This window comes from Phocoena sinus, chromosome 20 (assembly GCF_008692025.1).
Source record: "Phocoena sinus isolate mPhoSin1 chromosome 20, mPhoSin1.pri, whole genome shotgun sequence".
Classification (NCBI taxonomy): domain Eukaryota; kingdom Metazoa; phylum Chordata; class Mammalia; order Artiodactyla; family Phocoenidae; genus Phocoena; species Phocoena sinus.
Window position 1 is genome coordinate 9,654,401 of NC_045782.1, and position 11,327 is coordinate 9,665,727.

At 56.6% G+C, this 11,327-nt stretch overlaps 2 protein-coding genes across 4 annotated transcripts; one reads left to right on the plus strand and one right to left on the minus strand.

Moving 5' to 3' along the window:
• Nucleotides 1-257: 257 nt before the first annotated feature.
• Nucleotides 258-3,687, minus strand: PFN1 (profilin 1). The gene is made up of 3 exons (XM_032616222.1): nt 2,874-3,687; nt 1,209-1,401; nt 258-586 (listed from the first exon to the last, which is right to left on the minus strand). The coding sequence occupies exons 1-3, from the start codon at nt 3,003-3,005 to the stop codon at nt 489-491; spliced, it is 423 nt and encodes a 140-aa protein (XP_032472113.1). The 5' UTR covers nt 3,006-3,687; the 3' UTR covers nt 258-488.
• Nucleotides 2,650-10,727, plus strand: ENO3 (enolase 3). Of its 3 annotated transcripts, none has more exons than XM_032616219.1 (12): nt 2,650-2,975; nt 6,527-6,613; nt 6,860-6,955; nt 7,106-7,164; nt 7,336-7,405; nt 7,803-7,936; nt 8,833-9,055; nt 9,147-9,344; nt 9,546-9,747; nt 10,167-10,275; nt 10,431-10,489; nt 10,576-10,727. In XM_032616219.1, the coding sequence occupies exons 2-12, from the start codon at nt 6,529-6,531 to the stop codon at nt 10,643-10,645; spliced, it is 1,305 nt and encodes a 434-aa protein (XP_032472110.1). In that variant the 5' UTR covers nt 2,650-2,975; nt 6,527-6,528; the 3' UTR covers nt 10,646-10,727. The 3 variants fall into 3 exon arrangements, with proteins under 3 accessions (XP_032472110.1, XP_032472108.1, XP_032472109.1); XM_032616217.1 differs by lacking the exon at nt 2,650-2,975 and adding an exon at nt 3,606-4,236; XM_032616218.1 differs by lacking the exon at nt 2,650-2,975 and adding an exon at nt 5,364-5,895.
• Nucleotides 10,728-11,327: the final 600 nt, after the last annotated feature.

Here is an 11,327-nt window from a genome sequence, read left to right on the forward strand (position 1 = left end):
ATTCTCTTGGTCTGGATGGCTCTATTCCATTACCCACTAATTCAGTTAGCACACTGAGAACCTAGGTAGGGCTGGCCTACCTGGCCAGGTAGTCCTGAAGCAGGTGTTTAATCCTGGAAATGAAAGCAAGCTCAAAACCCTAGACTTTGTAGTGCCTCAACCCTTCTGCTGCTTCTGACCCCAAGCCAGGATGGAGGCAGATCACAGTGGCTGTCCTCCATCCTGACACCCAGGCTAAAACCACACAGCACCTTTTCAGTATAATCTTTTTTATTCAGGACAAAAAACCAAAAAAAAAAAAGTTTTCCAACCACACACAGGAGGGGTATGGGTTGGGGGAAGGGTGTCTGTCCATCCAGCCCAGGCCCCCAGCCCATGTGGTTTTGGCAGCAATAAGGGGTGTGGGGTAATGGCCCAAAAAATAAAAATGGTGTATGTGTGTGTGGGAAGGAGAGGGGTGCAAAAGCAGTGGGGAGTGACAGACGAGGTCAGTACTGGGAACGCCGCAGGTGGGAGGCCATTTCATGACATTTCTTGTTGATCGTACCACCGTGGATACCTTCTTTGCCCATCAGCAGGACTAGCGCTGGAGGAAAGAGAAAGGATGCTAGAACCCAGGTGTCACAATCCCACCCCCGGCCAGCTGTTCAGCAGCTGTCCAGCCCTGGGGGCTGTAACCCAACCTCATCTCTCCCAACCCCCCCCCCCACACACAGGCAGGCTGTCAGTCACCCTGAAACAATAGGGCTTTTCAAAAGAGGAAAATCAAGCTTAAAGGCTGGAAAGGAACACAGTAAAATTTAGGGGTCAAAGGCTTGTGGACAATGTGTTGACTCGTGTTCAGGCTAGAAACGGCTGTGGATGAGCCTGCCACCTCCAAGTTTTAAGAAACGAGCTCAAAACACAAGAGCTAAGTGCTGGCTTATGACTAACAGCCTACCTCCTCCAAGAAAATAAGAAGTTTCTCATGTGAAAAGGCTCAAGGCAAGAAGGAACTTAAGAGGTAATACAGTTCAACTTCTTTACATTGTAAGATGAGGAACTGAGAACTGAAGGGACAATCCAATGTCCCAGCATCCAGCAGGCTGGGAGTAGAAACCTGGTCTGGTCCCTTCATACTGGGTGATCCACACAGAAAAACCAAAAAAATTAAGATGGAAGTATATTAGAGATTTTGGAGCTAGGGAAAGGGTAAGACTCAAACTCACTCTTGGTAGTCAGGGTGACAGTGATATTGAAGGTGGGGGCTCCGCTGGTGCTCTTGGTACGAAGATCCATGGTAAATTCCCCTTCCTGCATCAGTGAGTCCCGGATCACAGAACATTTCTGGCCCCCAAGCGTTAGCCCATTCACGAAAAAACTTGACCGGTCTTTGCCAACCAGGGTACCAACCTCAGCTGGCTGGAAGGGGAATCAAGCACCCATCAAGTTAGTCAGTACACCAAAGTTCCCACCTTCTTCTTCTCCAAGGACCCACCTGCCTTCCATTTCTCCGGGAAGCTAAACCCCCTGGGGGGGAGATGTGTATGTTACGTGCTTTGTACACATCCGTGAAATTTGAGAGACTCAGGACTGTTGGAAGTTAGTACACAAAAAGATCATGATCTTCAAACCTAGAGAACGGTAATAAGAAGGGACAACATATTCCTCTGAAGGCTTAGATGTCGTTTAATAAGGAAAGCAAACCCAGGAAATAAAGGGGGCCAAAAAGCAGTTAAGAGAATGGAGTGGAATGGAGTGGGGAGCCTTTGGATGCTCAGAACTCCTTCAGGAAAAGCAGAAGCGAAGAGGGAAAGGGAGGGGGCGGGCAAAGCAGGCGAAGCAACTTTGCCCTTATTTGGTCAAAGGTTCTGCAGGAGTTGTTAGGGGCCCGGACGCCTGGGTCTCCAAGTAACCTAGAGTTTAGATCCAGGTATTTATGCTCTAAGATGAGGAAGCAGATGCCTGGGGGCTTTCCGGGAAAGTTGAAAAACTTTTGGAGGGGCCCTGGGACTAGACCCGGCAAGCCAGCCCTCAGGTCTAGATACCCTAGGGAACGTATCTCCCCCTCCCCCTTAACACCCCAAATCCCCACATCCGGTCCCCTCCCGCCCGGAAATCCCCTTCCCCCCCATTTCGAACTTCCGCTCCCCCTCCCCACTTCCGGGCAGTGTGGACAGAGGAGGTGGTGATGGGGACAGCAGTAGTCGTCCCTTCTTCCTTCACTTATATACTGTCCTAGAACTTCTCACAAAGTTCCCCTGCTCCAGGCCCCGCCGGATGGCGGGAAAGGAGGGCGAGGGGACTTCCGGGGCTGGCCTCACAGGAATGTTGAGTCCAACGTGCCGACTTTGGGTGGGGGGAGGTCGTGTGGCGGCCTAGCCCTCTCTTACGGAGTTGGGAGGGGCAGGGAGCTCACGGAGGACAGGCATGGGACCCAGGCCATGCGACTGGGGCTCCCTCCCCCAGAAGGAGGAACAATGGTGGAGGGAGCGCGAGCTGGCGGCCGGAAGTAGAGCTAGGGGGTCCAGGGGTCCCCAAGTCCCTTCTCAATCACAGTCCCGAGCGGAAATTGCAGTGCGTGCCCGACCCACCCTGGAGGAGGCGGAAGTGGGCCGCCGCACCGGGCGGTGCGCCCCTCCCCGCCCTGTGTCCCGGATGTAACGCCCCGTCGCGGAAAGCGGAGCGGCGGGCTGGCTGGGCGCCGCCGCCCGGGGCGTAGGACTCAGGAGGCCACGGAGGGACCCGCTCACGTGCAGCCGCCATTCGCGCCACCTCCAGGGCAAGGACCGGGTCACGGCCTTTCGCTGCCCTCCCCAGGCCGCGCCCGCCACCACCCAAGTCCCTCCCTCAGGGTGCAAGCCCGGCCAGTCTCCGCGCAGGCCTCGCAGTACCGTGATGTTGACGAAGGTCTTCCCGGGGACGGCGGCCCAGACGGAGGGCGAGTCCTTATAGCCCACGATGGCCGCGTCCTGACACACCCCGTCCGCCATGAGGTTTTCGATATAGGCGTTCCAGCCGGCCATGGCGCTGCTACTGGGGTGCTCTCGGGGCTGCTGCTGGGGCCACGGGCTGGGCTCGGGCTGCTTCGGGCTGGCGGGCGGGGGAAGGCGGAGAGCTTGGGGCACGCGCTGCTGTCCGGACCGCGGCTCTGCTAGCAGTGCATCAGCCCTCGCACCGCCACTTCCTGCTCCTCCCCACCCCCCTAGATTTTTATTTGCAAAGGGCGGTGGGGGCGGGGCCTGCTCCCCATTCCCTCCCTCCCTCTCCTCGCCTGCCCAGATAGCGAACTTTGCAAGTGCAATTTTAAAAATCCCTCCCCCTACTGCAAAATTTGCAGAGTTCGATGGAAAGCGACGCAAAAAGGATGGGGGGCGGGGGTGGATTAGGGTTAGGGCTCCCTCCACTTCGCTTAGAATATCAGTCAGACTTCGGTGTACGGAAAGGGAGTGAGCCAGAGGGAGGAAGGAAAGTGAAAAGAGAAAGAATTAGCAAACTGCAAATTTAGCAAATTAAAGAGGGTTCGGGTAACTCAGGGTTAAACGGAATGACTCCCCCTTCCCCCACCTCTGCCGGGGGGGGGCGATGTTGGGGGAAAGGAACGGCGGACGGCGGCGGCGGCGCCTGCGCCCGCGCCTGCGCCCGGGCCGGGAGGGAAAGCGCGTGGCGCGGTTAGGGTTGGCGGCTGGCTTCGCGGGCGCACGCCCGGTCGCACCGGGCGGGACGGATTTGGACCCCCTGCGGAGGAAGGCCGGCCGGGGACGTGTCTCCCGCCAGGCGGAAGGGGCGGGGGCGAGGCGTGCGCATTGCCGCTTCTGCCCCCCCCTTGATTTTATTTATTCAAGAAATAAGGGAGTAAAGGGAAATTTGGCAAAATACCCTGGCCGTTTTCAGAGTTGAAGGCATCCACCAGGGACACTTCTGTCCCCAGCATATACCCGGGCGGCACAAGTGGCACTGGCTGGAGCCCACCTCGACTCCAGGGGATTATCCCTCGCGCTGGATCAACTCCAGCCTCAGGCCTCACCCCCACGTCACAGCTCCGCCCGTCCCCCGGTCAGCAGTTTGGGTCACCGGCCGTGCCCCTTGGCCCGTCTCTGCAGAGGTCACGGAGCGACCGTGGGGCGAGACGGGCGGGCTTATTTTTCAAGGCGGAAGAATACTAAGCGGTTTCAAGATTGCAACTTTTTCAAGAAGGGGAAAGTCCCTTCTACGTTGGCCCGTTAAGTTTTTTCTCCTTTTTCAGTAAAACTTATGGTAAGAACTAGTGTGCGATTAGTTCACTCACTGCCCACCGGGAAGAGGGTGGGGCAGGACCCGGCGGCCTGCTTAGGTGAACTAGCCCTTGCTGGCCGCCCGGGCAGCTGAGGGGCTTGGCCACTTCCGGTCCCTCAGGGGAGGGGCGCCTCCCGGGCGGGAAGGGGCTCCGCTCCTCTCGGGTCCTCGCCAGCGGACGTGGTGCCCTCGAGGCCACTCCGAACCCCAGGGGCATCCACGCTCCCCGAACCCGTGTTCCTCGACAGCCGCGGGGGCTGAGTCACTGGGCGGCTCGGGCGGGGCTTCATGCGGGCACGTGGCGGCGCTCCCCCCCCCCCCCCCGCCGTCTCCTGACCCTTGGCCTGCCGCACCCCCTTCCCCAGGGTGGAAATCTCCGGAGAGGGAGCGGCCAGAGATAAGGGGTGGGAGGGCGAGATGGAAGACCGGGGGTAGGGATCCTGAGGTGGGGGCTGAGAGACACACCATGGGGCAGGCAGGGCGGGGAGGGGAGCTCGGGAGAGAGCCCGGGGCTGAGTCACTGGGCGCCGGCCGCTGCGGCGCCGGCGGGAAGGTCTTCCGAGTCGGGGGCGACGAGCAGGGAAGCCGATGACTGTCGTTCGCCGGCCGGACGGCCGGAGCCCGGGCGTGCCCTCAGCTTCCGGCAAGGGCTGCAGCCAAAGTCGGGGCAGACCTCACTCCCGCCAGGCCCGCCGAGGCGGAGAGAGTCACCGAGTGCAGAGACTCATTTCCCTTCAACGCTGCTAGCCGACCACCCGACTGGCCCCCGGCGGTCAGACGCTCGGAAAGGGCCACCCCCTCCTCTCGTCCATTCATTTTTTTCACTTTTGATTCGGCATCATTCACTGATGGGCTGGTATCACGACCTGAAGCGCCCGCGGTCGGTGGGGAAAGGGCTCCTGACTCTCCACGCAGGGCGATAAGTGCTGTCCTAGCGCTATCAGTAGGGCGCCGCGCCAACTCTGAGGGCCTGTCTAAATTCGTCAGCCTGTCCCTTCCCCCACTGCCCTTGCTGGCCGAGAGAGGGTAGGGTGGGGTGGAGCCGAGGGAGGCCGCAATGGGGACCCTGAGAGGTGAGACTCTCTCACCTTCTGAGTGGGGAGTTCAATTTTAGAGCTCAGAGCTTGCCCAGAACCCCCTACTCCTGCCCCCATTGAGGACAGAGGCAGACCCCCGCCCTCCAAGTGAGCTGTGCACGTGTGGATGTCGTTCCTGCAGCCCCTCTTCCAGGCCCCCTCCCCAGTCCTGCAGGACTCAGGTTACCCCTGGCCTTTCCTAAAGGGCACTAGTTCCTCTTTAACCTTTGCAAAAGAGGAATATAATCCTGGGGAGAGGAGAGCCCCTCCCCTGTTTCTCCCCAGGAGTGGAATTAAAAATAAGGACTTTTATTGTGGAACAGAAAGGAGGGGGTAGTCATTGATCTTTTGGGAAGGGGGCAGGTGTCTAGGGCCAAAGGCTTCTGTTTTAGGCTATAGTGGGCACTTGGCTGCCAGCTGGGCTGGAGGGGGAGATGGAGAGGGTGAGAGGCGGGGCTGGCTGGGGTACAGGGTGGCTGGAGGATAAATGCCCAGCCTGAGAGGGGGTGAGCTGACACTGTCCCAGCTGCCACCTAGACTCAGGAGCCCAGCGAAGAAATCCCAGGTCTGGTGAATCTTTCAGCCCCGGGGGATAGGGGTGGTAAAAGGTGAGGGTGGTGCCGCCTGGAGAAGGGGGGGAAATGTCAGCATTCTTTTCCTTCTGGGACTGGGGGTGCTTGAGAAGCCTGGAGGGGTTGGAGCAAGCAGGATGGGGGTGCCCAAGGACAGGGAAACAAACGAGACTGTGAAGAGAGGCAGGCAGAGACGATGGAGAAGCGTGGTTACAGTTGGAGCCAGGTGGGGGAATCTGGGGCCCCTGAGGATTTGGAGAAGGCTGAGGAGCAGGAAAATGAGGTAGACTAACAGGAGAGCATCCGAGGGCTAGGAATCCGTGGAGAACAGAGTACTTGGCCAGAGGGTGGAGGGAGAAGGCAGAAGTGCAGCTTTGCAGGAGGTGGGGTTGAGCAAGTAGTGGAGTTTTAAGAGAGGCCTCCAGATTCTTAAGACGGGAGAGTGGAATGGGAGCTGTTCTGAGTGGGGGAGGGGCTGCGCCTGCCACTTTGGTCTGTGACCTTTTTGTGGGATATTTTTAGCTCCAGCACCTGCCTTCTTGGGGCGGGAAGACTCTTAAAGGGCAAGGGATTTCGGGTTCCTTAAGGGGTCAACGGTCCGCACTCACACCTCTCGCCCTGCAGCCATGGCCATGCAGAAAATCTTTGCCCGAGAAATCCTGGACTCCAGGGGCAACCCCACGGTGGAGGTGGACCTGCACACGGCCAAGGGTAACACAGGCCCATTGAATGGGTTTACCTGGGAAGACCCCCAACTCCATCTGCCTTTGCCCCCCAACTCTATGCCACATCCACTCCTTTCTCTGGGATCCCCTCTCCCAGCCTGCTCCCCAGCAGGGAGCAGCACGAGTCTCTCTACACAGCCTCCTGCCCCTGGGCTCAGAGAGGAGACAATCAGTCCTTTGGGGGGGTGAATGGGACTGGCTCTCTGTGATCTTCCAATTCCTCCCACCTCAGGCCGATTCCGAGCAGCTGTGCCCAGTGGAGCTTCCACAGGTATCTATGAAGCTCTGGAACTAAGAGATGGAGACAAATCTCGCTACCTGGGGAAAGGTGAGGAAAGACCAATGGGGTGGTTTCAGGACGTGGTATGCGATGTCTGCACAGGGTAGAGGATGGGAACCCAAAGCTCTTGAGGAGCTGGGGGCCACGGGAAGAGACCTAATTGAATAGAAGATCTGAACCCCCTGCTTTGGCCTCTAGGGGTCCTGAAGGCCGTGGAACACATCAATAAGACTCTAGGCCCCGCACTGCTGGAAAAGGCAAGTGGAGGACCCTCTCTCCCCCTCACCTGCTACCTGGTCCCAAGCAGCTCAGGCTTGGCCAACCATCCCATCTGCCCCAAATACCTGCACTTCTCTTTCCTCCAGCACATGCCCTGACTCCTGAGAAATCTAACCTCTGTTCTCCCCTCCTCAAACCTGCCCTTCCAGAAACTAAGCGTGGTGGATCAAGAAAAAGTTGACAAATTTATGATTGAGCTGGATGGGACAGAGAATAAGTGTGAGTGAAGGGCTAGGGACAGGGGACGGAATGGGCTGTGGGAGGGGCAGGGGAGAGACCGCGGACTGAGGTCTGGTTAGGATTATTTCTGTGTCTCGCATTTTGGGGCGCACCATAACTGGCTGGATTTGTATTCATCGCACAGGCATTTCCTGATGCCTGCTCTGTGCGAGGCTTGGGCCAGGCTGTGGACACAGCCGTGAAGCCGACACATTCCCCTGGGCTGGGTGTTCCCAGAGCACCTCAGGCTGTTGGGGAGAGATCTGTTAACAAACTCAGTGCCCAGTGGTTTGGAGTTCTGGATTCTTTCTGGGGTGACCAGAAGGGATGTTCTAGGAGCTGACCCTAAACCCTGTGTGAGGCGCTCTCACACTTTCTTTGTACTTGCTTCCTCCAGCCAAGTTTGGGGCCAATGCCATCCTGGGTGTGTCCCTGGCCGTGTGCAAGGCCGGAGCAGCTGAGAAGGGGGTCCCACTCTACCGACACATTGCAGATCTCGCCGGGAACCCAGACCTGATCCTCCCGGTCCCTGTGAGTGCAGCTGCCCCGCCGCATCCCACGGTGACCCCACCCAGCAGGGAGGGCATAAGCAGCCCCTGGAAAGTCCACCTTTCAGACCCAGCTCCAAAGAAATGGTTTTCTGAAATGGAACCTCTCCTGCTGCGGTCCAGCCCTCCTCCTTTCCCACAATCCAAACCTTCCCTTTAACCTCTCTCTGCCTCTTTCCCTTGATGTAACCGGGTTCCTTCACATTCCAATCCCAGGCTCAGTAACTCCAATTTCTCATTCTGCCCTATGCCCCAACCCCAAATCAGATCGAGAGCTTCTTCATGGCAAAGATCTTGGCATTTTATTTTTGTATCTTCTTTAATACTTATCAAACCAAATTTGCTCTTTATGGAAATCCTTTGAATTTCATTGCAATAATAATGTTACCATTTATTGTTACTTACTGGCTAGATTGTATAAGAGCCTGAGCTCTGGAGACAAGCTGCTGGGTTCGAATGCTGGTTTTGTCCCTTTACTAGTTGTGTGATTTTAGGCAAGTTTATTTAATCTCTCTGTGCCTCAGTTTCCTTAGCTGTAAAGTGAGGGATAATAAATTGTACCTAGTTACAGGGTAGTTTTGAGAATGAAATGAGCCAATAAAATATATGTAAAGCACTTAGAGCAGTGCCTGGCCTGTAGTAAGTGCCATATGCCATATCAGTGTTAGCTGCTACACCAGGCACAGGCTAAGAACTTAACATCCAGTTGCTCTAATTTAACACATAAGATCCTGCAGGTAAGCAGGTGGTGTCCCCATGTTATGGAAATGAGGAAGGAGTCTCTGAGGAGTAAAATTATTCATCCTAGACCATTCAGTAAGTAGGGGATCCAAGATTCCACCTCGATGCCCAGGTCTAAGCACCCTCTCCCCATCTCAGGCCTTCAATGTGATCAACGGGGGCTCCCATGCTGGAAACAAGCTGGCCATGCAGGAGTTCATGATCCTGCCCGTGGGAGCCAGATCCTTCAGGGAAGCCATGCGCATCGGTGCCGAGGTCTACCACCACCTCAAGGGGGTCATCAAGGCCAAGTATGGGAAGGACGCCACCAATGTGGGTGATGAGGGCGGCTTTGCACCCAACATCCTGGAGAACAATGAAGGTCAGTGTGAGCACTCGGAAGGGCAGAACCCCTGGGTCCCCATGGAGACGGGGTGCACCGGAGCCTCAGGTCCTCTCTTTCCCTCCCCCAGCCCTGGAGCTGCTGAAGACCGCCATCCAGGCGGCTGGTTACCCCGACAAGGTGGTGATTGGCATGGATGTGGCGGCGTCTGAGTTCTATCGCCACGGAAAGTATGATCTTGACTTCAAGTCACCTGATGACCCCGCACGGCACATCACTGGGGAGAAGCTGGGGGAGCTGTATAAGAGCTTCATCAAGAACTATCCGGGTGAGACCCTGGATGTTCCGTCGCTCCTGCTTGAGTCTCCAGCAGCTGCCCTACATGCCGGCTTCGGCATCTCCACTGCCACCAACTCAGTCTTTCCGATCCTTAGCGCCACTGCAATCTCCACCCAAACTCTTCTGACCTGTCACTCCCCTGTGAGGCCCTTCTGACCTTTAACCCGAATCTGCTCCCCTTTCCCACCAGTGGTCTCCATCGAGGACCCTTTTGACCAGGATGACTGGGCTACCTGGACCTCATTCCTCTCGGGGGTCAACATCCAGATCGTGGGGGATGACCTCACAGTCACCAACCCCAAGAGGATTAGCCAGGCCATTGAGAAGAAGGCCTGCAACTGCCTGCTGCTGAAAGTCAACCAGATCGGCTCAGTAACCGAATCCATCCAGGCGTGAGTGCCTCTGGCCCTCATGGCCTCCCTCCACCCATACCCAGTCTAGCTACAGTATTGCTCACTAACTCCAAGTCTGACTATCCCTTGGCTCCTGACCCACCCCACCCTTTCGACCTCAAGGCTTTAACTCTTGACCTCACCCCAAGAGCTTTGCCATTGTTGCCTTGCCATGCCTCATCCCCACCCTGACCCTATGCCATCCCTGTCTCCCAGATTCTGCTTCTTCCCACTAGCATTCAGGAGCCCAAATTCAAGATCAAGAATCTCCCCTTCTCTCCTGCTTCCCAAAGAACTTAGTCATCACCCTCCCCTGAAATCTCCCACTCCCCAAAACAGAAGGGAAAAGCCCCAGCTAGCCCCTGGCTTTCCCACTGAGGAGGTCCCACCGGACCTTATTGAGTGTCCTCTCCACCTAGCTGCAAACTGGCTCAGTCTAACGGCTGGGGGGTGATGGTGAGCCACCGCTCCGGGGAAACCGAGGACACGTTCATCGCTGACCTCGTGGTTGGGCTCTGCACAGGACAGGTACTCGTGGCCCCCCTCCTGCCGACTGAGTTTTCTTGGGATCCCTGGCCTCCTGCCCTGGAGTTGAATGCCACCACAGGCTGCTCCCTCAGGGCCAGGCCCAATCCCTCGTCCCTGGTCTCACACAACTCCTGGAATTCCTCTTCCCTCTTCAGATCAAGACTGGTGCCCCCTGCCGCTCAGAGCGTCTGGCCAAATACAATCAGCTCATGAGGTACAGTGGGTGCAGCAGGCCTGGGTGTAAGGAGCTGAGGGCTCTTGGGTGGGAATATCACAGCCCTGACTTGGTCTGTCTTCCAGGATTGAGGAGGCTCTCGGGGACAAGGCTGTTTTTGCTGGACACAAGTTCCGTAACCCAAAGGCCAAGTGAGAAGCTGGAGGCCCCAGGATTCCACGGGACAGATCTAGGCCTTCAAGCTCTTCCTCCTGAAATAAACATTGGTGCCAACCAAGGCAGTGTGGCCTGCTCGTTTGTGGGAGGGAGGGAGACGCTGGTCTCTGGGCTGGATGAGACAGGAGGTGAAGAAGTAGGGGCAGGAAGGGAAAACGGACAGGGAACCTGCTGGGACAAGGAGGATGTGAGGGACTGGCCAGAGAGAAAGTTGGGCTGGATCTAGAACCACAAAGCTCACAATATGGAAGGAGGCTGGGGGAAGCAGGTGTATTATGTGAAATGAAGCTGAAGAGGAACTGACAGAACACTGAACCAGCTCCAGAGAAGGGGAGCAGGGTGGGGGGCCAAGGCCTGACATCACCATGAGGGGGAAGCTGGATCAGACCTGCCCATAAGTTGAAGTGCACGGTCTGCAGAGGGCACTGCAGTGTTAAGTCTGAGTGCTCGTCCTTATGAAATCGAAGAGCTTGGTGAGGATGAGAGTGTAACCAGAGCAGCTACCATTTCCATGGAGCTTGAAGGATGTGAAATTATTCTAAATATTTGACATATACCGGCCTATGTAATCATTGAAACAGTCCTATCAGATAGTTACCATTACTATCCCCATTTTACTGGTGAGGAAACTGAGGCACGAAAAGGTAAAATACTTTAACCA

What these genes read in the sequence shown, in the direction of transcription:
- ENO3 (XM_032616219.1), top strand. Translation starts at nt 6,529, where the DNA reads ATGGCCATGCAGAAAATCTTTGCCCGAGAAATCCTGGACTCCAGGGGC. An exon ending in GGATGGGACAGAGAATAAGT is followed by an intron (nt 7,406 to 7,802) that starts GTGAGTGAAGGG and finishes TGCTTCCTCCAG; the next exon opens with CCAAGTTTGGGGCCAATGCC. An exon ending in GTAACCGAATCCATCCAGGC is followed by an intron (nt 9,748 to 10,166) that starts GTGAGTGCCTCT and finishes CTCTCCACCTAG; the next exon opens with CTGCAAACTGGCTCAGTCTA.
- PFN1 (XM_032616222.1), bottom strand. Translation starts at nt 3,005, where the DNA reads ATGGCCGGCTGGAACGCCTATATCGAAAACCTCATGGCGGACGGGGTG. An exon ending in AGACCTTCGTCAACATCACG is followed by an intron (nt 1,402 to 2,873) that starts GTACTGCGAGGC and finishes TTCCCCTTCCAG; the next exon opens with CCAGCTGAGGTTGGTACCCT. An exon ending in TGTCACCCTGACTACCAAGA is followed by an intron (nt 587 to 1,208) that starts GTGAGTTTGAGT and finishes TCTTTCCTCCAG; the next exon opens with CGCTAGTCCTGCTGATGGGC.